This window comes from Prionailurus viverrinus, chromosome C1 (genome assembly GCF_022837055.1).
Source record: "Prionailurus viverrinus isolate Anna chromosome C1, UM_Priviv_1.0, whole genome shotgun sequence".
Classification (NCBI taxonomy): Eukaryota; Metazoa; Chordata; class Mammalia; order Carnivora; family Felidae; genus Prionailurus; species Prionailurus viverrinus.
Window position 1 is genome coordinate 152,380,179 of NC_062568.1, and position 27,928 is coordinate 152,408,106.

Here is a 27,928-nt window from a genome sequence, read left to right on the forward strand (position 1 = left end):
GAAAATTCATCGAGCTATAATGTGAAAATTTGTGTGTGTGCACACATGCACACATGTATATTTGCACTATACCCAAATAAAAAGTATAAAACATAACAGGCCTACATCTAACTCATTTCTTACTATACCATGTCTGTTCACTTTTCTCTATTAAAGTAACTCCGATAATCATTTTTTCACTAGCAGTTTTCAGATTCATACTTTTCTTTCTATGTGCTTACAACAACTCCCCATTTCTATCAATGAAACCCCATCTCTCTTTTAATTAATAGAATTTAATGTCCTATTTCAGGCAGAAAACCTTTTAGGCCAAATTGGTAGCCTGAGAAATCTTCAAGTTTAGCAATTTCTCTTTTTTAGTATGGACTTCTAGTAGCATTTAAAAAGATAAGAACACTTCTTTATGTGCTTTAAACATCCTAATAAGACAGCAAAGGTGGGCAGCAAAGTTTGATATATTTTAGGTATTTAGTTGTAACCCTCTGAGTTCAATGATGATGTATACCATTCCATTTCACCTGAATATTTATTTATTTATTTATTTATTTATTTATTTATTTATTCATTCATTCATCTGGAAATTTAAACTCCATAGGAGAGTATGTATATAAGCAAACCTTGCTTATGAGGTACATATACATCATTAAGCAATGACAAAGAGGCTGCTCCATTGTTGATTATTTCTAGTTTCCTCTCCCTTTAAATGAAGAATTAATTTTTGTCATCTTTATTTATGAACTACTGCTATTACTACTGTTACCATTACTGAAATACCAATTCTTAGTACTTACTATGTGCTAGCCAGTGTTGTAATCAATTTGCCTACATCCTCTCATTTAATCTGTACAGTCTTGTGAAGGAGAAGTTGTGATAATTCTCCTTTCTGTTTCAGATGAAGAAAGTGAACGTCAGCAAGAATAGGTAACTTGTCCAAGATCAAAGAACATGGTTTGATGTAAACCCAGGTGTTCTCACATCAGAGCCCAAAGTTTCATCATTTTGAGCTGAAGTAAGTTTATATGTATTCACTAATCGTTGGCTCCCTTACTTTTTCTAGATCAGTCATTGTCAGCAAGTTTAGATGTAATAAATATTCCTTTCCTTTGTATTTATTTCATCAAAAGAAATTTGAATTCACATAAAAATTCCCATATATAAAAGATACAGTGTAGTTCTAGGTCTACTCTAAGAAAGTAACTATTGTTACATATCACAATTTTATTTCTATAATACCTAAGAATTTTATAGCTCATTCTCTTTTTAAAGTGCCAGTACCAAGAGTGCTTTCAGCTCACCTGCAGCCCAGGAGTTGGCTGCTTTACTGATGGTCTATTGGACTCTTTGATCAAGTTCCCAAAGTCTCAAATATAATCTACAGAGGAAATCAGAGTGCACAAGTCATACAAGCAAAAGACTTGTTGATGCATTGACATAATCTATGTACACAGTTCAATGTATCACTACAGAAATGCAATGGTGAAAAAATATACCTTTTTCATAAGCCCACATCAAACAGGTCTGCTCATCTTTTTCACCACTAGACCTGCTGGGATCACAAGCTACCAGATTCATATCGGCTCCATTATCCAGTAAGAACTGAACCAGGCGAATGTGACCATGGTAGCAAGCAGAGTGCAATCCTATAATAGAATGAAAGTATGAAAGGAGAAAAGAGGCAAACCGAACCCCAATTTTCAAAAGATAGTTATTACCACATCATAGCATTTTTGCCAGAGATATAAATCAAAGATAGATTTCTTTGATGAAAAATTAATTCTACTTATTGAACAAACATGACATACTTCAAGCAAAAGAAGTATCCTATTCTAGTTGATCTTCTAGACAGATTTCCTTATGTTTAGCACAATTTCTAGTATTTCTACATCCACTGAAATTACCAAGAACAAGTGTTAGCATCCTTTTACAAGAACAAAGACCCCAAACAAGTGTTTTTCTTGAGCAGCAAGCCAAGCTAAGGCAGTGGGGTCAGTCTCTCCTGGTACAGATCATAATAGATACATCAACTGTAGATAATTTAGCACAATAATGAAACTGACCAAAAGTCAGTCTGCTTTTTATTATCACCATGCACCATCAATTCCAAATGATGTCATTGATAAAATATCCCTCCTCATTAGGGTTGACCACTCCCTCTTTTCCCTTCCCTCTTGAGCATCCCACTATTCTTTTTTTTTTTTTTTTAATTTTTTTTTCAACGTTTATTTATTTTTGGGACAGATAGAGACAGAGCATGAACGGGGGAGGGGCAGAGAGAGAGGGAGACACAGAATCGGAAGCAGGCTCCAGGCTCTGAGCCGTCAGCCCAGAGCCTGATGCGGGACTCGAACTCACGGACCGCGAGATCGTGACCTGGCTGAAGTCGGATGCTTAACCGACTGCGCCACCCAGGCGCCCCACATCCCACTATTCTTAAGTATTGATATACATCAAAAACTGGTTATGTTTCACTAATGCCTTACCTGTGTGCCCATCTCTTCCTTGGTGGTTGATGCTTATAACATTCTGGTCAAGAAGAAATTTAACCAGGTCAATGCTCTTACCATAGGTACAAGCACTGCAAAAATACAACATAAAGAAAACAAAAGACTTCTGTTATGGGTTGAATCGTGTGCCCCACAAATTAATGTGTTATAACTTACAACCATTATAACTTCACAGTGTAACTGTATTTAAAGGGGTACAATTTAAAGAGGTATTTAAGTTAAAATGGAATCATTAGGGTGGGCCCTAATCCAATATTACTGCTGTTCTAAGATGACACAGACCGAGGGACAATCATGAAAAGGCATAAGAAGAATATGACCATCTACAAGCCAAGGAGAGGTGTCTGAGAAGAAACCAAATCCACTGAAATCTTGATCTTGTACTTCCAACCTCAAGAATTGTGAGAAAATAAATTTCTGGTGTTCAAGCCACCCAGTGTGTTGTATTTTATTATGGCAACCCTAGAACATAAATACAGTCCTGATTCACCAGGCTATTCCAGATGCTAGTGTGTATACAAGAGTGTTAAAGAGACAAAGAAGGGAGAACGAGGAAAGGAGAGAGAAGGAAGTGATAAAAAACAAGCACATATGGCAATAAAATCCTGAGATTCCCAAATCTGGGCCTTCGAGATAAGAAGTTGAATAAAATTTCTAGTGTACTATTATTAAATATTTCTTATGATACTCTTTTTCATAAAAGGAGGAAAAATATTGCAAGTTTCTTTCAGTTTTACCTATAGGTCCTAGGCATTCTGCAGGACAACTGAATGGGGGAACTTAGAAGGGTCCAGAGAGATTTAGGTGACAACTTGGACTTGTGATTGGCATCTGAAGTGGGGGGTGGGCAGTTTTGTGGGCCTGAGCCCTTAACCTGTGGGATCTGACACTAATTCCAGGTAGATAGTATCAGAATTAAATTGAATTATAGGACGCGCACTTGGTGTTGGCAGAAGATTTGGAGAACTCCTTGGTGTGGGAACAACTCACACATGGCTAGGATCCTGTATTTTGAAGTGAAGTATTGAGTGTTTTTTCCTTCCAGACTCAGTTCTAGAAGAGGTAGTTCTCTGGATCTTACTATTTCCTCTTTCTGAGATGACCTTGCCCAAATCCTTATTCTTTAATTAAATATCATTATTTTCTTCAAAAAAATACATTATTCATCTAGCCGAACTGTTAGTCCATCTATGAAGACTTCTTATGAACCAAAGGCCAAGTTCATTGCTATCTCCACTGTGTCCTTGTCATTTCAGTCTTATGGCACTTATCACATTGCATTATGGTAATGGACACACCTCTGATTACCTTGATATCTTACAAAAGAGTTCCTTTAAGGAGGGAAGGGTCGGTGTCATCTTTATGTTTTTACCAGTGCCAATACAAGGCAGGTCCTTAATAAGTCTTTCTTGAATAATTGAATGGATAAAAAGCTGCCACTCAGTGCAAAAGATCTAAGCACCATTAATTATTCACATTATAAGTAGGACCCATAACACTACACTTTTAATGTTCCATTGTCTGAACTGTCTCATTGTTTCTTTTCAAAGCGACCATTTGCAGGAATTGATGAGTTCCGAATATATACATACATGTGTATACATATGTATTACATGTGTATGTGTATAAATATATATATATATATACACACACACACATATGAAAACAATAACAGAAATGTATTGAATGCTTTCTACTGAGTGCAAAGCACTGTGATTTTTACATAGAAAAATTTCAGAACCAGAGTGAACTCCTCATGTAAAGGGAAAATTTCTTTTATAAATATGTGCTTAAAGTGAATAGAATAAAAATATTAATATGTTATTCGTAGTAGCCACAGGGTTACACAAAATAAAACGATTCGATACATACTTTTAACTCACTTCACTGAACTTGTCATAGAGACTCTAGAGGTGACAATCATCCTTTGATTATAGTTGGTTCCAATTTATGTGCACAGAGTAGCAAAATGATTTGAAAACTAGCCTAAGGTGTCAGCCTTAACAAGCATGACCTAATGGGGAAAGAGGACACCAGTAACTGTACATATCAGTTCTGCCAATTATCCCTTTGACCAATTTTGACTGAAAGCATGGTCCAAAGAGTTCTTGCATCTGTTCTGTTACAGAACATGCAGAACACAGACATAGTATTTTGGTATTAGAACATGAAGACATATAAAAAGCACAGAGTTTGGAATCGGGTAGGTACTTAATACATGATTTTCTAGTCATAATATTCTCTGGCAGATACTTACCTTCTCTGAGCCTCAATTTTCTCGTCTGTCAAAAAGGGATAATAAAACCTACTTCATAAAAGGTTATGAGGATTAAATGAGATAATGGGTGCAAATCATCTGACATATACTCACCACTCCATAAATAGTTTTTCTCACCTCCCTTTTGGCTGGACTTTTTGTATGATAAGATAAATCTGAATATCCAAGCAAAATTGGACAGGGTGATGCCTTGTCAGGAAGCACAAGCTTAATATTAATTCCATATGAAAAAAAAAAGTCTCCTTATTTCTATTAGTCACCAGTGCAATACAAACACTATGTAAATAACATAGTAGTCTTAAATAAATTTTTTAGAGGTTGCAAACTAGCCAAGAAATCTGTAATGTGTATGTAAATGATTTTATATTCAAGGTGTATTAAACTCAAAGTATTGTGTTATTTTTATAGCAAAAGTAGCGCATTGTTAAAAACGAGCATATCAATTTTTATAAAACATCTGCCTCACTTTCGGATATTTTAGGGAGCTATGGATCTTATTTTTAGCAATCTTATCCCTCCTTTTCTAGAGCACATTGTAGAGGACTCTCATGCATTCCTAGAAAGGAGTTAATGCCTTCTTAGGTATCTCAGTGGCCACCGCGACTAGGCTCTTACAGGCTGACAGATGGATGTCTTAGATAGGTAGATACATTTGCACATAAGGTTTAAGTGGTAAGGAAAAAAGTGTCACATTTGATGCTGATGAATTCTGGTAATGAGATTCTTGTCGGAGGAGGATTATGGGCATTGCCCCTTTTGGCAGCTTTCCGCTGAGTGAAGTGGAATAGAAGCAATATGCTTACAGATGTTGATATGCCTGTTGCCTTGGCAACATCAGTCCCTGTCTTTGTGGCTGCTGCCAGGAATGCGGCATCTGGCTCTGGCCCCATCTGTTGTACTGACTGCAGCATCTGCCTCTACCTTTTCTTCTGTGCATCTAGCTTGGGCTCCTTGTCCTCTGCCCACCCTCTGCTCTTGCTCTATGATTGCAACATCTGCCACTCTCCATTCTTGCTTTATGTGCACAACTTCAGGTGCCAAAGTGTATCAGCCACCCTTAGTGGCTATTGCACTTAAACATTATTTTACCTGTGAAAAGGTGTTTCACTGAAGATGTTTTCTTTAGTCAGACTTTCTGTCCCCGATATTTGGATGATTTCCTTGGCGACTTCAAATTTGCCATTGTAGCATGCCCTAAAATTAAAGAAAATGTTTTTATAGTAGTAAGAAAGTACAGGTAGTAGAGCTGGAGGGTGTATGGAACTATACATATTACTCACAGGTGCAAAGGTGTATCGCCATAGATATTAACAACGTGCGGCTGAACCTCGATATCGCTCTGGAGCAGGTACTTCACTATGTCATGGTGTCCAAAACGAGAACAGAAGTGCAGTGGGACATGGTCTTCATTGTCCTGAGCATTCACTGTCATCAACAAGAAAGGAAAAGTATATTATCTGGAATCCTCTGTTTCTCAGCCTTCTTAGGTGTAGTGTCAGGGACTTTTCTAAGTGCCCGAGAGACTCCTGGAAATTACCAATTAATGATAATAATAAAGGAAATTAAGTGCAACCAATTTAAAAAGTTATAATTCTATTCCATTGCCCATTGCCACATTAAACAGGCTTTCTTCTAGCTTCCATAAATTCTATGGAATGCATCTAATCAAATCTACCTTGCACAAATGGAATAGTTCAGGAAACTAATAAGTATCCAAAAGATCTTTGTGGTCTTATTTCCACAAGTATCTCCTTCCAAAGTGATTTTTTTCTCCTCTGTAAGATGTTAAAACTTACAGATCCTGGCTAAAGCACCATTCCCAGAGATTTTGGTTCAGTAGGTTAGGTTGGGGTCTAGCACTGTGTATGTTTACAATGCTGTTTAGGAAATTCTGATGTGCCAGTAACTGAGAATTATCATATGACAGAATACAAAGCCTGGCATAAAGAAAAGACAATAAGCTTTAGAGTGAGGCAGCCCGTGTTAATTATATTACCACAGTTTTTTGATATTTAGGTGTTCACTCAGTAATGGGCATCTGTCCTTCTCTTTGGCCCAGCCATCCTCATAACCACTTTGGACATTTAGGGAATTTCCTACACTGAGAGAACTGACTAGAAGCCAAGCCCATGTTCTAGCATATGCTTTCCAAGCCTCCTTTGCAGCTATGGCACAGGATCAGCAGATAGTGACCGTATGTCCTGGATTAGACTTCTTATCCTGGCATGATTTTTAATGGTGATCCTTTTACTTTCAACAGTCTCCTGCTTTCGACACTTTCCATAGGCTCCTCCAGTTGACACATTATATAAGACTCTGACATCACAGCTGACCACACAGAAAAGCAGACCTAACCTATCTTGGCAATGCAGTAATGATAGAGTAGCTCCATCCGATTTCCAGAGGCAATGATTCCAGTCACAGATTCGGTGCCTTGCAAGGTTGGTGCCAGGAGCACAGAGTGTTGGCATGTGTGCCTAGCAGGGGTGGCAATGTGTCTTTAAATGACTACTTTTGGGGTGTGATTTTGGATATTGTTCCTCACTGTAAGAATTCCAAACCTGGGTTTCCATCCTGTTCAGGGGAGACACTTTGCACTAATTTGTATCCTTTAATATATTCATTTTACGCCTAAATTAGCAAGAGTTAGTTTCCAATGCTTGCAAATAAGAACACCTGATTGATACATACTCATTCCTCAACAAGTATAAAATGATCACTGTGTGACAAGCAGGGTGCTAAGTGTTGAAGATACTGATTTTTTATTATCAAAAACAATGGATATGATAACACTACTGTTGCAGGGATGCGAAAAAGATTAAAAGAGATCATGATGAGAAAATATCTGACATGATTCCTGTAGCATATTAGTCACTTAATAAAAATGTGTATTCTTATTTTTCACTAATTTGCCTCCTAGATGTTTGCTAAGTGTTAAGGTCAATATGCTATAAATGTATAGCATCTATACCCTCAAATAACCTGCAATCTAGTTGAACATTCAATAATTACAGGCCTGAAGTAATAACAACTGAACCATGCTGCTAAATTCTGGATCTGCTGTAGCACAATTTTTAAAACTAAAATAACTGAATCCTCTGCTTTATAGCCATTTATTGAATTTGATTACTTTGTTCATCTGTAGAAGGTATTTTATTCAAAATACAAAATAACAATCCTTAAAAAACCCATATGTTATCATTCTTATGTATCTATAATAAAAAGTATCCGTAGAATCAAAGAATTAAAGAAAAAAATGAAAGGATAGGAAAGAAAAGAAAGGGAAGGTAATGGTTAATTTAAAAAATGTGCAAATAGTTTATTACTACTTGTTGTTATAACTAACATTTAACATTTAATGAACACAGTCCTTGTAGCTGCTTTATTTGTAGACAATGATTCTTATTTTATTGTCCTGCAGGATCTTAAGCCAAAGGGAAATCTTTAACAAAGTCGCTGAACTTCTCCTCCCATGGCCGTTATTGAAAAATAAATCTTTGAATCTTTTTTATTAATGAGTGGCTCAGAAGGACACCCTTGCTTCAGAAGAATGTTCCCGGTTATTTTGATTATCTTTCTTTTTATGCTACTTCTCCTTTGTTCACATTCTGTTGGAAGCCAGGAAAAGTCAATACCATGAGTCAATGCTTTACAACAGTAGGGAGTCCAGGGCAAGTGGAGGTCACATAAGAGTTCCTGAGGTCCAGAGGGGACATTGTAAAGCAGACTGCAGCACAATTTTCCATTAATTCATAGTTTGCCTGTGGCCATCCCTAGCCCCACCCAACATTATTCTTCTCTAGTTCAATCAATAAACTTCAAAGTAGATTATCTACTTGGTGAATTACCAGCAGTGGCCTAGATGGTCTTCTCATCAAAGAGATAAATACCAACCAAAGGAAGGAACAAGCCAGGAGATATCCAGATCAGACACAGAGTTTATATATACACATCTATATTTCTGCGTCAGTCATTGTGATCTACTTAGTTTTGTCTTGAGCCAATTTTCAGTGACCAAAAAACCCCTATATATCATTATATCTTGTCCAAGGGTAAGTGAATGTATGAATGATATTCTATTTGCTCTAATTTAGCATTTTATTGGGAGATTTAAATAAAGAAGAATTTCAACCAAAGAAGTAGATGTAAATAATTATTAGGAAAATATTTATCGCCTAGTGCTCTACTTCTGAAGAGAGCATGTGTTCAGTAAAGTCTTTTGAAAGAAAGATTAGGTAAATGGGTGGGTGGATGGGTGCTACTTCTTGCTTCTCTCTCCTTATTGATCTTAAAGATGAAATAAAAATTTCCATAGTAACCCAGCAATGTAAGTACTTCCCATTAGCTCTGTAAAACAACTCCCTAATGTATCTTAAACACATTTTAAATAACAAATCTGTGTAATAGCTCTGACAAGATATACTTTTAGAAATAAAATACTTCCTCTTACCGGCCATGCCCTAGAAATTTTTGTGATTTTATATAATATCCAGTTCCGTGTGAAAGGAACTGTAGCATTTAATAGATGACAAAAAATTAATAAACTGAATTTAAAATTTTCGTTAAATTAAAAAAATTTTTTTAATGTTTTATTTATTGTTGAGACAGAAAGTGACAGAGCATGACCAGGGGAGGGGCAGAGAGAGAGGGAGACACAGAATCCGAAGCAGGCTCCAGGCTCTGAGCTGTCAGCACAGAGCCCGAAGCGGGGCTCGAACTCACAAACCGGGAGATCATGACCTGAGCCGAAGTTGGAGGCTAAACTGACTGAGCCACCCAGGCGCCCATCATTAATTTTTTTTTTAATGTTTATTTATTTTTGAGAGAGAGAGAGAGAGAGAGAGAGAGAGAGAGCGAGCAACCAGGGCACGGGGAGAGAGAGAGGAAGACACAGAATCTGCAGCAGCCTCCAGGCTCTGAGCTGTCAGCACATAGCCTGACACGGGGCTCTAACTCACGAACAGCGAGCTCATGACCTGAGCAGAAGTCAGAGGCTTAACTGACTGAGCCACCCAGGCACCCCCCATATTTAACTTTATTCAAATGATAAGTTGTGAGGACTCGATCACTACTTTCTTCTTATGGAGTCCAGAAACATTTTGACCTTTTCAATCTCATTCAATAAGCATTACATTTCTCCTTTTTGTTTTTCATTTTCCTAAGGGGTACAAAGAAAACTAGAGACTTGAAACATATATATGACTGAATAGGTCAGCCTCCCAAACATGCTAAACTGAAGAGGTTGCTTTCAGAATTACATGTTGGCTAATTTTGTAATCTGAATTTATTTTCATTTGTGACATTCTGTTACCATGGAAACATACTGTACATACCAGATTTCAAATTGTGCCCCTATTGGGGTCATTAATTTACTCTTCCTCTTATGTCCATTTACCACAGGCAAGGGCCAGATTTAAAATAAATCATCTGGAGGCTTAGCTACACTTTGGAATAAATGAACTAGCTGATAATAAATCCTGTGCAGTGTGCAGTAGCACAACAGATCTTCTGGCTTATTCTTTGCAATTGGTTGAAGTACAAAAGGGACTTAAATATCAAGTGTGTATTAGAAGGAAATAAAAATACATAAAAATCTGAGTCATGCTGTCTCTTGATATTTTAAATGATTGAGTAGAAAGCATGTAGTGCTTGTGTGAATCAGAAAGAAAGTGTTGAAAATTCTATCATATGATGCTGGTATGTAGGGGGAATACGGGTGCAATATTCATTTCAATGTCTTTTGTAAGAAAGGAACTTTGATCCTGGAGACATGCTGATCAATGATACTCATTTTGACACCACCGAGCTTTGGAGTTGCACAGAGGAATAAAAAGCTGAGGTTGGCATTGATAATAAAAGGAAAAAAGTGAGCTGTTCCTGACCCTTTGGAAGAGCGAGGCAGTTTCAAAAACACAATTATGTGTTCAGTGGTTCATACAGGTGTACCTCTGCCTATTCTAAACCAACAGAATCAAAGAGACTGCTTAAACAAGGTCTAAGGAACGGCATTCCTTGTATCCTGACAACACAGGTTATTTATGATAATGCTATAGAAGAAATACCTCCGTTATTACATACTGGCTCATAGAAAATGACACCAACTATGTTTCTCAAACTTTATGAAATAAAATAGCCCTCTTTCCAACATGGAAACTGGAAACTACCCTTGCCTCTTGCTCACTTGTCTCTGGAAGCCTTTGTGTTTTCCTTACATGTAGGTGAAAACATTGATTAGCTTTATGAACTGAATATTGATCTCAATTTTGGACCAAGGAACTGGCAGTTCTAGAGCTCTGACAACCTCATCCTTTTGTAAATGTGCATCGTTTCTGCTGCAAAGGCCAGCAGCTCTTACAGCTGGGCTTTTAATTAGGTCTCTTGGGGGTCAATGGAAGAATGTTGGATGTGCCTGAGAGAATTTAATGACAAGATGTAACTCTAAGTGAATTTGTGTCAAAAAATAAAGTTTGTAAGGAAAAGAAAAAGTAAGAGAAAGGAAGAACTTTCTTCAACACTCTACTTTTAATCAATTTTCTAAAATTCATTTTGTTATTAAGAAAATTAAAAGTTGTGGGAAATTCTATTCTGTTAACCACATCCTAAAATCTTTCTGTGTATGCTAAAGCTTTTTTTCCTCCCATCCTGATCATGCTGTAATGTTGTTTCCACCATAAATAATAGTAATATCAAATATTGGGGAGGAAATGGGGAGCAACTGGAACTCTCATATACTGCTGGGGGAGTAAAAAATAGTACAGACACTTTGGAAAACTCTTTGAAATTTCCTAAAAAGTTAAACATGTGCATACAGAAATGCTACATACATGCACACACACTCTCATATACATACCCAAAAGACATAAATATATATGTTCACACACATACACACAAAATTGAATGAGAATGTTTCTGGCATCTACATTCATAAAAGCCAAACACTAGAAACATTCAAACATCCATTAGAAGGATGATGGATAAATAAATTGTAGAATATTCATATAATCTTTAGCAATAGAAAAGAACAAACTATGATTCATGCAACAACATGGATAAAAATTAAAATCATATTGTCAGTCAAAAGAAGGCAGTCCCAAATTATATGAACTTCAAGAACAGAAAAACTAACCTATGGCAATAGAAGCCACAATATTGATTTCCTTTTGTTGTTAAAGCTATTTACTAAGAAGAGAGCACAAGGGAACTTTCCAGAGTTCAATTGTCTTTTCTTTTCTTTTTTTTAATCTTTATTTATTTTTGAGAGAGAGAGAGACAGTGTGAGTTGGGGGGAGGTGGGGAGGGGCCAGAGAGAGAGGGAGACACAGAATCTGATGCAGGCTGACAGCACAGAGCCCAACGCAGGGCTCAAGCTCATGGACAGTGAAATCATGACCTGAGCCAAAGTTGGAGGCTTAACCGACTGAGCCACCCAGGCGCCCCCCCCACCCAGAGTTTAATTTTCTATATTAAAATGTTCTATATCTCGATCTGGGTGGTTTTGCATGAATTTATCAATGACAAATATTCCCTTAAGTCAATATTCACTTAATTGCTATATGCAAGTTTTACCTCAATTAAGAAACATATTAGTGAAAAATAACAAAATAAGAATGATTTGTCTAGAAAAAAACCTTAGTTTTCTTGAAGTATCTAATATATTAAGAATTGAACTAAAATGTATAAAAAGGATTAACATATAGATTCATTATTATATTAAAATAATAAATTATGATTTGTGAAACAAATTAGCATATGCAATTAATCAGCTTCAGGGTTATTCACTACTAAATAAGGAAAATGCAAGTAAAAACTATACATAAAGTAGAAGATAGCAAAAGTGTTCTAAACATATAATCTTACCATCTGCTTTGCTGCCTTCTTCCATCAAGAGTTTTGCAATATTAAAGAATCCTTTTGCAGATGCAAGGTGGAGGGGCCTATCTCCAACTTCACCACTTACATTTACATCAGCACCAAATTTCAAAAGAAGGCGGGTTACCTAAAGGATCCATTCATTTGAAATTAGTATCAAAAGTCAAACAATAAAGCAAAGCTTTCAAAAATATGGAAGAAGACATATCATTAAATACTTCTCTTAGATTATTTTTACCTGAAAATAACAGCAAATCTTAACTAAATTGGCCTAGATAAGGCCTAGATAAATAAGGAATTCATTATTGAATCACCTCACAAGAAGTCAAAAACTGGAGCAATCTCAAGGTTGGATCTTCAGTGTACATAAATAATCCTCTCTAAGGTCACTCATAATCTGCCCTGAACTGCCTTTTCCAAAGCTGTCTTTTGGCTAAAGTCAGCTAGCAGTATTTACTTGATTCTTCATTTTCACAACAACTCCATGCATAGGTCACTGATGGCCATCTTGTTACCGGAGTTCTGGGTTCTTTTCTGAATTTATGAATAAATGGGACATAGCTGAACTATCAGCATCGTCCTCAATTAGCTGAGATCCACACCCAAAGGAAGAGAAAGAGATGGAATGTTATTCAACTTAGGAGTCTTCCAGGGATTGTTACAGGTAATTCATAGGATTTCTTTAAATTATTTATAATATCTACTTATTACTTACTATTAATCATAATTAATTATTATACTACTTATTATACTACTTATTTATAATAAGTAATATATTAAATAATAATATTAGTTATTACTTATATATCTTCTTACTACTTATCATTTCCAAGTAATTTCTCCAAATCTGACACTGTCTCGTCTGGGAATTGCAGAAGTCATTATAATGATCTCAAGAGGTAAATTAGAGGTAAGTTTGTGCCATCAAAATAACAGTTATGGGAGAAGCCCTCAACTGACCTGACACTTAAGTGTTACCATAAAAGTGAATTCAAACTCTAAAACTATTTTGGCTTTCTATGTGGCAGCAAACAGACATGTCTTGAACAGAAAACTGTCAAGAATATGGTACATATTTGATAGAAATTCTAGGCAAAAAATAATTAGCAGTATGGGATGTAGAAAAACATCCTATTGAGTGTAGTAGGTAAAGAACAAGGGTTCTGAAGTCCGGCTTCTTTTTATTAGCTATGTCACTTTTAATAAATTATATGACCTTTCAAAACTTCAGTTTATTCATTGCTGAAATGGGAATCACAATAGTTCTACTTCATAGAGTTGTTATGAGGATTAAATAAGTTATTACATGTAAAGCACTTACGAAAGTGTCTGGTACTCATTAAATATTAGCAGAAGTGGTAGCACAAATGTGTAATGTGTATTTTATCCATTTGTTGGCTAATGGGCAGACCAATACTTAATTCAGGAGAAATTGGAGCAGTAAAAGTTAGTCTCAAGAACTGTGCATTCCTAAGCAGATACTTCCATTTACAAAGACTCCATAAATTCTGATTATGTGACTTTATAATGGACAACTTTAAACTATCTTTGGAATCGATTGCCTATTAAGCACTATTATTATATACCTAGGAAATATTGCTCTTGGTCCAAAACATCTACTCTTCCACTTAAAAATAAGTAAATAAACAAATGGCAAGGAACATGGAACATTAGGCACATTTATATATCGAAAGTACCATTCTCCTGTCAGCATATTTTAGCAAATGACAATAGCACCCATAAATTACTTATGTGCTGTCTTTGCACACAGAAAGTGAGTCCCTTATCATAAAAAGGCCATCCACATTTTAGCATAATTTTATAAGACTGTGACTATATATTCAGGGAAAGTAAACAAATTTAGCTCTCCATCCAACATGCATAGAAGCTCTTTATATTTCTGTGGGTGAGGAGGTTAATCACCAAAGAGGATGACTCTACAAATAATATGCATTGTGTACATCCTGTTTCTGCCTAAAGTCAGAAAAGTACGGATTTTTTTCATCATCTGGGCTTTTAGACCCTGTACTTTCAAAAGCATTTTCAGTGCCCAGCTCTCCAGTACACTCCAGTGCACTTTGAGCAGCACATCAAATGAAATGAGAAATCTTTCCTAGCTATAGGTCACGCTTCACAGGTCTGAGAGTGTCCAAGCATATGCCAGCTAGCAAAGAAATAAAGGCACAATGACTAGAAGAGCACAGAGACACAAGTAAGTTTGATTTTTAACTTGGGATCCTGAGGCAGTGCAATGGCATGACCTCTACAAAGGTAAAAAGGTATAATTTTACTCCATAATTGAGTAAGACTAGAGATGTAGAGATATAAAGTGAGGAAGAGTGAAAATGGGATGTGAAAAGAAGAGTTAAGTTTTGGTTATCCAATTACATTTGTTATTTCTGTTTTATTTGGGTCAGTTTAGTTTCCTAAGGATAGCTAATTGGCGATGTTTGAAAGTAGCACATACAAATTTTGTCTTTCAATATGTTAAGGTTAAAATCAATGGGCTTATCTTGTCCTGGGAGGTATGTCACATAGGGTTTCTTTTCTGGAGACAATTTGATTTTTAACTCATTAGGCATTAACCTCTTTAGAAAACAGTTTGACCATTCCGTAAGATGTTAAACATAGTGTTAACACATGAGCCATCAATTCCACTCTTAGATGTACCCAAGAGAAATGCAAACAGATGTCCATATCAAAACTTGTACACGATGTGGGTATGGGCCGGGGAAGGGCAGAAATGGGTGAAATAGATAAAGGAGATTAAGAACATGCTTATCTTGTTGAGAACTCAGAAATGTATAGAATTGTTGAATCATCATATCATACACCCAAAACTAACATAACACTGTATGTTAATCATATGTGAATAAAAAAAAATTTGAATGTTCAAAGCACCATATTCAAAATAGCCAAAAAATGGAAAAAATACAAATATCCATCAACTGATGAATGGATAAATAAAACCTGGCATATCCATACAACAAAATAGTATGCCACACTAAAAAGCAAGGAGGTACTGGTATAACACTATAAAGTTGATGAATCTTTTTTTTTTTTATGTTTATCCATTTTCTGAGAGACATAGCGTGAGTGGGGGAAGTGCAGAGAGGGAAACACAGAATCAGAAGCAGGCTCCAGGCTCCAAGCCATCAGCACAGAGCCCAACACCAGGCTCAAACTCAAAAACCGTGATATCATGACCTGAGCTGAAGTGGGCTGCTTAACTGAGTAACACAGGTGTCCCTAAAGTTGATGAATCTTAAAAACGTTGTGCTAAGTGAAAGAAGTCAGTCACAAAAGACCATGTATTGTATGACTGCATTTATAGGGAGTCTCCAGAAGGTAAATCTATAGAAACAGAAAGAATATTAGTATTTTCCTCAGGCTGGAAGAAAGAGGTTGGGAAGAAGGTGGAAGTAAGTGTTGTTTCTGGGGGTAATGGCTTCATTCAATTAATTGTGATGATGGTTGTGCAACTCTGAATATACTAAAGCCATTGAATTACACAATTTAAACTGATGATTTATATCTTTTTTTAATATAAAATTTATTGCCAAATTGGTTTCCATACAACACCCAGTGCTCATCCCAACAGGTGCCCTCCTCAATGCCCATCACCCACCCACCCCCACTCTCCCACCCCCCATCAACCCTCAGTTTATTCTCAGTTTTTAAGAGTCTCTTATGGTTTGGCTCTCTCCCTCTCTAAGTTTTTTTTTTTCCTTCCCCTTTCCCATGGTCTTCTGTTAAGTTTCTCAGGATCCACATAAGAGTGAAAACATATGATATCTGTCTTTCTCTGTATGACTTATTTCACTTAGCATAACACTCTCCAGTTCCATCCACGTTGCTACAAAAGGCCATATTTCATTCTTTCTCATTGCCAAGTAGTATTCCATTGTGTATATAAACCACAATTTCTTTATATCTCAATAAAGTTGTTAACAATTTTAAAAAAAATCAATGCACTTGGGAGTTAGAGCACTAGGCCTTGAATAACTAGCCCTACCCCTCAAGCAAATTTCCTCGACTTTCTGATTTGTCTCACTGATAGAAAACAAATAAGAAGAGGCTCTTAGGTACAACAGAATAACTATAGGCTTTGGGATCAGACAGACCTGAATATGTATTCCAGATCTTCTGATTAACGGTGTGACTCTGGCATGTTACTTGACCTGAGTGAGCTCATGCATATCATTGGCAAGAGGGGGAAAATAATAGTTAACTTTAGGATTAACTATTAATCCTAAAGGATTAATGTGGAAAAATCACACACACACACAATAATCCACATAAACTTCCTATCCCATTGTATGAGCTCACTCACATGGTAACTCATTAAGTTCATTAGGTTTCCGTGAAGGTCAAATGAAACTATTCATTGAATGAAGGCACACTATAAACTTTAAAGCATTCTATATTTATTATTATTTTATTACAGAATATCAAATTTTAAAATAATTACCTGTTATATAATTACATATCTAAAGCAAATTATATTTAAAGCACATTCAGTGATTTTTTAATTTTTTATTTATTTTTATTTTTATTTTTAATTTTTTAATATAACTTATTGTCAAGTTGGCTAACATACAGTGTATATAGCATGCTCTTGGTTTTAAGGGTACATTCCTGTGATTCATCACTTACATACAACACTCAGTGCTCATCCTAACAAGTGCCCTCCTCAATGCCCATCACCCATTTTCGCTTCACCCCTGGCCCCCCATCAATCCTCGCTTTGTTCTCTGTATTTAAGAGTCTCTTATGGTTTGCTTCCTTCCCTCTCTGTTTGTAACTATTTTGCCCCCTTCCCTTCCCCCATGATCTTTTGTTAAGTTTCTCAAGTTCCACATATGAGTGAAAACATATGATATCTGTCTTTCTCTGACTGACTTATTTCACTTAGCATAATACCCTCCAGTTCCATCAACGTTGTTGCAAATGGCAGGATTTCATTCTTCCTCATTGCCAAGTAGTATTCCATTGTATATATAAGTATTTTTTTAATGTTTATTATTTTTGAGAGAGAGAGAGAGAGAGAGAGAGACAGTATGAGTGGGGGAGGGGCAGAAAGAGAGGGAGACACAGAATCCAAAGCAGTCACCAGGCTCTGTCTGAGCTGTCAGCACTATGCCCGATGAAGGGCTGGAACTCACAGACCGCGAGATCATGACCTGAGCTGAAGTTGGATGCTTAACTGACTGAGCCACCCAGGAGCCCCTAGCGACTGTTTTTTAAATTTTTCTAGGTTATTCCATGTATTAATTTCCCACTGCTGCAAATCACCACAAATTTATTGGATTAAAACAGCACAGATTATTCTCTAAAAGTTCTGGTGTTCAGAAGTCTAAAACCAAGGTGTTGGCAGGTTGTATTCCTTCTGGAGGCTTTCATTTCCTTGCATTTTCAGCTTCTACAGGCTGCCTGCATTCCTTAGCTTGTTACCCCTTCTAGCATCACTTTAACCTCTTACATTCACTGACACTTAGGTTTCCTGCTCCTTATTATAAAGAACCCTTGTGATTATATCAGGTCCACCCAGATAATGCCAGCCTAATTTCCCCAACTCGAGATCTTTAACTTGATCACATCTGCTAAATCCTTTTTAGGGTAACATTCACAGGTTCTGAAAATTAAAGCATGAACATATTTTGGGGGATATTTTCAGTCTACCACATTCCAGGACAGTAGAAAAAAAAGAAGCCCAGTTTTTGAAAGACACATTTTTTCATAAAGGAAGGTCTTTATGATTTGTTTTATTGTTATTGCACTAGTATCATCATAGTGACAGTTATTGAGAATTTGCCAAACACTTGAAATTAATATCTCATCATATCCACAACCCTATGGGTAGGCACTATTAATATTTTCTCCATTTTACAGATGAAGAAACTGAAGATCAGGGAGATGATATAATCTACACATGGTCACAAAGCTAGGAATTTTTCAAATACAGGCTGGGTGATTCCTGGGAGTGTACACTTACTGTAGTGCCTCCCTTGGGTACTGAAACAGTTAGTGAAAATGAATCACTTGGCAGGTGCAATGTTTCTATGCATCTATCAGATCCTAAAGGTGGAACTGATGATAATATGGCAAAAGTAATCCAAAGGATAGCTTAAATATTCCTTCTTTGAGGCTAGGGCAGTTCCACAAAAGCCTGGAATGGTTCCCCAGCCTTTGGAAATCCTACCATCAGACATACCTGTTCATGTCCATAGTATGCTGCAATGTGCAATGGAGTGAAAAAAACTGCATCTTGAACGTTGACATTTGCGCCATGTTGCAGCAGGACATCAGCAACCTGGACAAGAAAGAGAGCTCAGGTAAGACCTTTATTTGGGGCATCTGCCTATCAAAATTCATTTTACAACCACCAGGTACAACTCTTCTTCAGGAATCACCATCCAGGATGAGTTTTCTTCCATCTCCCTTCTCTGAAATCTCCAATGGCTGCTTTTGTACAGAAAATGAAGACCAAATCCCTTACTGTGGCTTCCAAAGTTCTCCTCAATCTGGCATTATCCTTTAAATGTATTTCCCATTATTCTCTTTCTTAAACTCAATAATGTAGTAAGATTGCATTCCATTTCCTGCTCCTTTGAGTCTTTGATCACATCATTTCCTCAGCCAGGAATTATCTGCTGCCCAATCTACAGATATTTAAACCCAAGCTAATTACCTTCTACTCCCAGTTTTCTTTGATTTTCCTCCCTTCATTGCCAACTGACTTTCTGAATTTGTCTTCCTTCTTCTTAAATCTCATGTAACTTTCTTTCATGCCACATAGAACATAGAAAAATTATATACATGTCTTTTCATCTCTACTAAAGAATAAATCCTTTCAGGACAAAATACATCACATTCATCTTTATAATCCTACCCTGGCATGTTTCCATGCAAATAGTAATCATTCCAAAGCATTTATTGAATGAATGAGTGAATGGGTGAGTGAATGAATGAATGAGCAAGTAAATAACACTACCAGGAGCTGTTGGGCAACTGTCTTCATGGAAAATTACAGATTGCCAACAAATCTGCTAGCCCTTCAGATTTCTTCTCCTCTCAAAGACCTATCTCTATGTCTCACTTCTCTGGAAAATTGTTTAGAATCATTTCCTTCAGATGCACTCATGTTTATTGTAGATTTTCCTAATGCACTATCTATTTGTCATGTGGTAAAATAATATACATTTGGGAAATTTTTCAAAAGTCTGTTAGACTTAGGAGAGAAAACAGGAAGATAAGATCTAAAAGCTCAAAGGACTTATGTTCTAACAACTCTTCTGTTCCAATAAACAAATTGCGTCCTTAGTCAAGTTTCCTTTCCTGTTTGAATCATAGCCTTTCAGAACTGGAGAGGCACCATGGACAGACATTATGTATTAAGCCCCTATGTTTGAAAGAGAAAGAAATTGAAAATGAGAGGAAGTAGAAAATTTCTCAAAGTCATGGAGCAATTGTCAGCACAGAAATGAATCTTTAGGCTCTTGCTTAAGCTTTGTGTCTGAGTGCTCCATAGTTTTAAATAGTTCATTCACTCTATCATCCATTTATTCATGCATCAATACACAATTTATTGAGCATGTATGAGCTAAAGCTGTGTTGTTTTACATGTTTATTCTCAAAATTTATTCAATCACTAGAATAACATTAGAAGTGATTGACATACAAAAAAGGAATTCTTGTTGGGCCATTTGAAATTTCTGCTGGGTTCAAAAATATAAACAGGTGTATAGGCTTCTATACATTCCCAGAATAATGCTTTTGATGATATTTGGGTATTGCTAACTAATGATCCATAGAATACATAATGTATACAATGAATTGTTTTTCTAATAACAAATCAAAAGCACAGTTAATATTTAATATTTATTGAGGATATATTATGTGTCAGACCCTGCACTAAGTGCATAAATGGTAACTGGAGTGTCCTGTTTCACACAAAACACAGAAATATAGGTGCTACTCTTCCATTTTAAAGGTGAAGAAACTAAGTCTCATGAACTTAGTTAACTTCCTACAGCTAGTAAAGGGCAGAACCGGAATTCAAATCTAGGTTCCCATTGATTTTAAACATTTTCCATCAGGCTCCTCCTGTGACCTTGACCTCATTAAGGCTAACCTTTAAGTAAATGAACTGACTCAAACCCAGATGAGAGGAAACTTTCTCTCAGTAGAAGCTCTGTAGATTCAGCTTGGAAATGAATACCAGAGCCATTTATACAAAGCGTGTCATATCTTAGACTTCACATGCCTGAGAGTTCAATCTTAGGAACCTTTACAGAAGGTCACAAAAGATCAAGTAAATGAAGCTTTTTACAATTTCTCTTATTTTAAATATAGCATAAAATAAAGTAGACAGCATGCATTTTTATTGTAATAGGGACTCTCCAATGTTAACATATAGAGCCAATTTCTTAGGCATGGTTCCAGAACTTACTTTCATTTTAAAAGATAACAGCTCTTAGGCTTCAATAAATGGTCCAAAGCAAACTTTTTTCCTCCTAAGTTTGCACTTATCCAGTCATTCAGAAGGTCAATCTTTTGGCTGAAACTTCATTAATTATGGAGTGCTGGCCTTCTGAGAAACTGTCAAAATGTAAGCCTTAATGCAACCACACAGAGTCATTATTGAACTGTAGGCTTTATTTAGTTTGTTTTAAATTTAAGGAAATATTTAACTATTGAGAGCAATGTACATTGGAATTATCTGAAAAATGTTATATGTTACTTATATGAGTAGAATGCACTTATTGATTTTTATGACTTTTGGAATCATATGGGGAGAGTATCTCTTGGCATATGTGATATGGCATATATTATGGGAATGTAATGTATTGTGATGTACAAATATGTCTGTCATGTGGCTAAGACAAATACACTTGTATTAGCATTTAGCCTGGAACATATATGTATCAGATCACTTTATCCATGCTTCCCTTCTCTTGAACTTGAAAAAGTTGGTAAAGCAATTTCACTTGCTTTCTACTACATGAAGCCCCATAAAGTCACAGTCTAAATCTATTTATTTGCCACTATGCTAAGTATATTATAGACACCCAAATAATTGTTCAATTGTTCTGTATTTCTGGTAAAAAAAAATTATATATTATGAAATATGTTAATTTTGATATATAATGATATACAAGAAATTGTATATCATCATTTATAAGGGAATTTATATATTAACAATTAGGACTCAATTATATGATAGAAATTTTAAATAATTCAATTCAATAAATATTTATTGATCACTTATTTTAAACTAATATTTAGCAAACCCCAGTGCCTTCTCCACGCCAGGAACTGTGATTATAGTTTTATATGTATACATTATCTCATTAAGATTTTTGCAAGGCAGGGTCACCTGGGTGCCTCAGTTGGTTAGGTGTCTGACTTTGGCTCAGGTCATGATCTCACAGTTAGTGAGTTTGAGCCCCGTGTTGGGCTCTGTGCTGTCAGCTCAAAGCCTGGAGCCTGCTTTGGATTCTGTGTTTCTCTCTTTCTCTGCTCCTCCCGCACTCATGCTCTGTCTCTCTCTCTCTCTCAAATAAATGTTAAAAAGAATTAAAAACATTTTTTGCAGGGCACAAAATTATTGGCTTAAGATTTTTTGATAAAATACAGTTTTGATTTTTTTTCCTTGAAAGCAATATCAAAACTACTAGTGAAATCGTAAAGTAGAAAAAAGTGTTATCACAGAAAGAATATCTTAATAATCTTTAAACACTTCAAGGAAGTGAACTGTATTATATTTAGATTTGTATACCTGACATATATGTCAGTATTATTATTATGATTAAATATTATGATACTCAAATATGGTCTGGTAACTAGGTACATTTTCCTGATTGAAGGATAAATACCAAAAAGTGCTTCCCACTAAGTAGTTGTTTTATGAGCATAGAAAGTGGATCATTATTTTAAGAGCTCCTGATTATTTTGATACTAGGAATTACTATATATATTATACTTTACAGATATTTTTATTTACCAGTTGACTCACCAAAAGATCAAAGTGGAGCCTCTTCGATTTTCAGGTTGTAATTTAAACATGTATTTGTACATTCTGCTCTTTTTCCTAGAAAGCCTCCCTTCTCTTTCTCTGCCTGTCATATAACCAGTCTCAAGATCAAGCTTATATTCTTTTTTTTTAATTTTAAAAATGTTTTATTTATTTTTGAGACAGAGAGAGAAAGAACATGATCAGGGGAGGGGCAGAAAGAGAGGGAGAGAGAATCCTTAGCAGACTCCAGGTGCTGAGCTGACAGCACAGAGACTGATGCGGGGCTTGAACCCACAAACCGTGAGACCCGAGCCAAAGTTGGACACTTAACCAACTGAGTCACCCCGGCGCCCCTGATCAAGCTCATGTTCTTCATGAGAAGTTCCTACAAATACTTTACCATATTGATAATTTCTTTCTCTGAATGATTCTAATACTTATCCTCACAACTTAACCTTCCTTCCCATTAATTATCACTGGGGTAAACCACTATTATACAAAATCTTAAACTTTTATTTTCCTGTTCTAAATGTGCCTCAGTTAAGTGTAAGAAGTTTGGACTTCAGGAAAAATAATTTTTCACTGAAATTTAATCATAACTAAAATAGCCAGTGCTTATAATTTAAAATTCTAGAGACATGTAGAAGAATGAAACTGGACCACTTTCTTATACATACACCAAAATAAATTCAAAATGGATGAAAGGTCTAAATGTAAGACAGGAAACCATCAAAATCCTACAGGAGAAAATAGGCAGCAACCTCTTTGACCTTGGCCACATCAACTTCTTACTAGATATGTCTCTAGAGGCAAGGGAAACAAAAGCAAAAATGAACTATTGGGACCTCATCAAGATAAACAGTTTCTGAAAAGTGAAGGAAACAATCAACAAAATTGAAAGGCAATCAAGAGAATAGGAGAAGATATTTGGAAATGACATATACGATACAGGATTAGTATCCAAAATCTATAAAGAAATTATCAAACTCAACACCCAAAAAACAAATTATCCAGTGAACAAATGGGCAGAAGACATGAATAGGCACTTTTCCAAAGAAGACATCCAGATGGCTAGTAGATACATGAAGATGCTTAATATCACTCATCATCAGGGAAATACAAATCAAAACCACGATGAGGTACCTCACGCCTGTCAGAGTTGCTAAAATTAACCACCCAAGAAACAACAGATGTTGATAAGGGTGCAGAGAAAGGGGAACACTTTTTCACTGTTGGTGCAGCCACTCTGGAGAACAGTATGGAGGTTCCTCAAAAAATTAAAAACAGAACTACCCTATGACCTAGCAATTGCACTATAGTAGGTATTTAACCAAAGGATACAGGTGTGCTGTTTTGAAGGGGCACAGAACCCCAATGTTTATAGCAGTGGCATCAACAATAGCCGAATTATGGAAAGAGGCCAGAAGTCTATCAACTGACAAACGGATAAAAAATCTGTGTTTTATTTTATATATATGTGTGTGTGTATGTGTGAATATATATATATATATATATATATATATATATATATATATATATATAATGGAATATTATCTGGCAATCAAAAAGAATGAAATCTTTCCATTTGCAACACCATGGATGGAACTAGAGTGTACCATGCTCAGCAAAATAAGTCAGTCAGAGAAAGACAAATATCATATTATTTCATTCATGTGTGGAATTTAAGAAACACAACAGATGAACATAGGGGAAGGGAAGGAAAAATAAGATAAAAAGATAGAGGGAGGCAAACCATAAGAGACTCTTAAATACAGAGAACAAAGTGAGAGTTGCTGGGGTGGAGGTAGGTGGGGGGTGGGCTAAATGGGTGATGGGCATTAAGGAGGGCACTTGTTGGGATGAGCACTGGGTGTTATATGGCAGTGATAAATCACTGGGTTCTACTACTGAAACCAGTACTACACTGTATGTTAACTAACTTGAATTCAAATTAAAAAATAAAATAAATTAAAATTCCAGAGATGCTAAAAGAATGTCCATAAGAGTAAGGCCCTTATTGTTCTTGCTTGCTGAATGCTTCTCCTACAGTGTGACTTTAACTTATTTGACTTGGTCTCATTTAGCACCCCCTCTATACTTCATTTTATGAAAGCAATTGATAGCAATGAAGAGAAAAAAAGATCATATCAAGAGGAACTAAATGTCCCAGGGGAAAGAAGTAAAATAAGGTAAATTCTGAATGGAATAAAATGGCAATCAATGTCAGTTGAAATTGTCAAAGTTCAATATAGTGTCTTATACCAGTAAATATCTACTTTTAAATTAAAATTTTCTTTGCTTTAAGTGGTATCATTTTCCATGACTTTTTGTAGTCTTCCTCAAATTGAAAAAAGAAAATTAACATTTATTTATTTTTGAGAGTGACGGAGTGTGAGCAGGGGAGGGGCAGAGAGAGGGAGACGCAGGTTCCAGGCACTGAGCTGTGGCAGAGCTCAACGCGGGACTAGAACTCATGAACTGTGAGATTGTGACCTGAGCCAAAGTCAGACACTTAACCAACTGAGCTGCCCAGGGGCCCCTGTAGTGTTCCTCAAATTTATGTCTATACTGATGTTTCCTCAGGATTTATAGTTTATTTAAAGCCATAATTTTACTTCAGTATGGCTTTATCTACACTTTATAATTGAGACTTACAGAGAGCAGAATCATGAGACTATATTAGGATAATACCCATTTCCATTTATTGGAAAATCTGTATCGGCAAAACTTTAGAGGAAAATGTTTTTTTTTTCTTTTTAGTTTTTACTTTAATTCCAGTTAGTTAACAGAGTATTATATTAGTTTCAGATGCACAACATAGTGATTCAACAATTCTATACATTACTCAGAGCTCATCACACAAGTGTGCTCTTTAATCCTCATCACCTATTTAAAGCATCCCCCCCCCCCCATTCCCATCTGGTAACCATCCATTTGTTCTCTATAGTTAAGAGTCTGGTTCTTGGGTTACCTCACTCCATCTCTTTTCTCCTTTGCTCATTTGTTTGGTTTCTTATTAGAGAAATCATATGATACTTGTCTTTCTTTGACTGATTTATTTCACTTAGCATTATACTCTCTAGCTCCATCCATGTCTTACACTGTTGGTAGGGATGCAAACTGGTGCAGCCACTGTGGGAAACAGTATGGAGCTTCCGCAAAAACATAAAAATAGAAATATCTTATGATCCAGTAATTACACTACTGGATATTTACCCCCCAAATACAAAAACACTAATTCAAAGGGGTACATGCACCCCTATGTTTATAGCAGTGTTATTTACAATAGAGGAAAATGTTTTCTAAAGTCTATGCTTCATGAATTCAAAATGATCCCAGAGACATTAACATGCAAGTTGAGAGTTGCGGCAAGATGGCGGCTTAGGAGGACGCTGGGCTCACCGCACGTCCTGCTGATCACTTAGATTCCATCTACACCTGCCTAAATAACCCAGAAAACCGCCAGAGGATTAGCAGAACAGAGTCGCCGGAGCCAAACGCAGACGAGAGGCCCACGGAAGAGGGTAGGAAGGGCGGCGAGGCGGTGCGCGCTCCACGGACTGGCGGGAGGGAGCCGGGGCGGAGGGGCGGCTCGCCGGCCAAGCAGAGCCCCCGAGTCGGGCTTGCAAAAGCGGAGGGGCCGGGCGGACTGTGTTCCGACAGCAAGCGCGACTTAGCGTCTGGGAGGTCAGAAATTAACAGCTCTGCTCGGAAAGCGGGAAGGCTGGAGGACAAAGGGAGGGAGAGCTGCTGAGCCCCCTGACAACAGAGCTCAGTTTGGTGGGGAACAAAGGCGCTCGCCAGCGCCATTTCCCCCGCCCATCCCCCAGCCGAAATCCCAAAGGGAACCGGTTCCTGCCAGGGAACTTGCTCGCTCCGCTCAAACACCCAACTCTGCGCTTCTGCGGAGCCAAACCTCCGGCAGCGGATCTGACTCCCTCCCGCTGCCACAGGGCCCCTCCTGAAGTGGATCACCTAAGGAGAAGCGATCTAAGCCTGCCCCTCCTGCCCCCGAGCACCTTGCCTACCCACCCCAGCTAATACGCCAGATCCCCAGCATCACAAGCCTGGCAGGGTGCAAGTAGCCCAGACGAGCCACACCACCCCACAGTGAATCCCACCCCTAGGAGAGGGGAAGAGAAGGCACACACCAGTCTGACTGTGGCCCCAGCGGTGGGCTGGGGGCAGACATCAGGTCTGACTGCGGCCCCGCCCACCAACTCCAGGTATACACCACAGCACAGGGGAAGTGCCCTGCAGGTCCTCACCACGCCAGGGACTATCCAAAATGACCAAGCGGAAGAACTCCCCTCAGAAGAATCTCCAGGAAATAACAACAGCTAATGAGCTGATCAAAAAGGATTTAAATAATATAACAGAAAGTGAATTTAGAATAATAGTCATAAAATTAATCGCTGGGCTTGAAAACAGTATACAGGACAGCAGAGAATCTCTTGCTACAGAGATCAAGGGACTAAGGAACAGTCACGAGGAGCTGAAAAACGCTTTAAACGAAATGCATAACAAAATGGAAACCACCACAGCTCGGCTTGAAGAGGCAGAGGAGAGAATAGGTGAACTAGAAGATAAAGTTATGGAAAAAGAGGAAGCTGAGAAAAAGAGAGATAAAAAAATCCAGGAGTATGAGGGGAAAATTAGAGAATTAAGTGATACACTAAAAAGAAATAATATATGCATAATTGGTATCCCAGAGGAGGAAGAGAGAGGGAAAGGTGCTGAAGGGGTACTTGAAGAAATCATAGCTGAGAACTTCCCTGAACTGGGGAAGGAAAAAGGCATTGAAATCCAAGAGGCACAGAGAACTCCCTTCAGACGTAACTTGAATCGATCTTCTGCACGACATATCATAGTGAAACTGGCAAAATACAAGGATAAAGAGAAAATTCTGAAAGCAGCAAGGGGTAAACGTGCCCTCACATATAAAGGGAGACCTATAAGACTCGTGACTGATCTCTCTTTTGAAACTTGGCAGGCCAGAAAGAATTGGCACGAGATTTTCAGGGTGCTAGACAGAAAAAATATGCAGCCAAGAATCCTTTATCCAGCAAGTCTGTCATTTAGAATAGAAGGAGAGATAAAGGTCTTCCCAAACAAACAAAAACTGAAGGAATTTGTCACCACTAAACCAGCCCTACAAGAGATCCTAAGGGGGACCCTGTGAGACAAAGTCCCAGAGACATCACTATAAGCATAAAACATACAGACATCACAATGACTCTAAACCCGTATCTTTCTATA

General features: G+C 37.1%; 1 protein-coding gene across 1 annotated transcript in view; it reads right to left on the reverse strand.

The window, feature by feature from the left end:
• Positions 1 to 27,928, reverse strand: part of TNNI3K (TNNI3 interacting kinase) — a 310,813-nt gene that overhangs the window by 181,379 nt on the left and 101,506 nt on the right. The window contains exons 8-13 of the mRNA XM_047872978.1: positions 18,866 to 18,964; positions 12,640 to 12,778; positions 6,063 to 6,207; positions 5,872 to 5,976; positions 2,481 to 2,575; positions 1,491 to 1,640 (exon numbers count right to left, since the gene is read on the reverse strand). Coding sequence (XP_047728934.1) covers positions 1,491 to 1,640; positions 2,481 to 2,575; positions 5,872 to 5,976; positions 6,063 to 6,207; positions 12,640 to 12,778; positions 18,866 to 18,964 — 733 coding nt within the window. The remainder of the gene's footprint in view (positions 1 to 1,490; positions 1,641 to 2,480; positions 2,576 to 5,871; positions 5,977 to 6,062; positions 6,208 to 12,639; positions 12,779 to 18,865; positions 18,965 to 27,928) is intronic.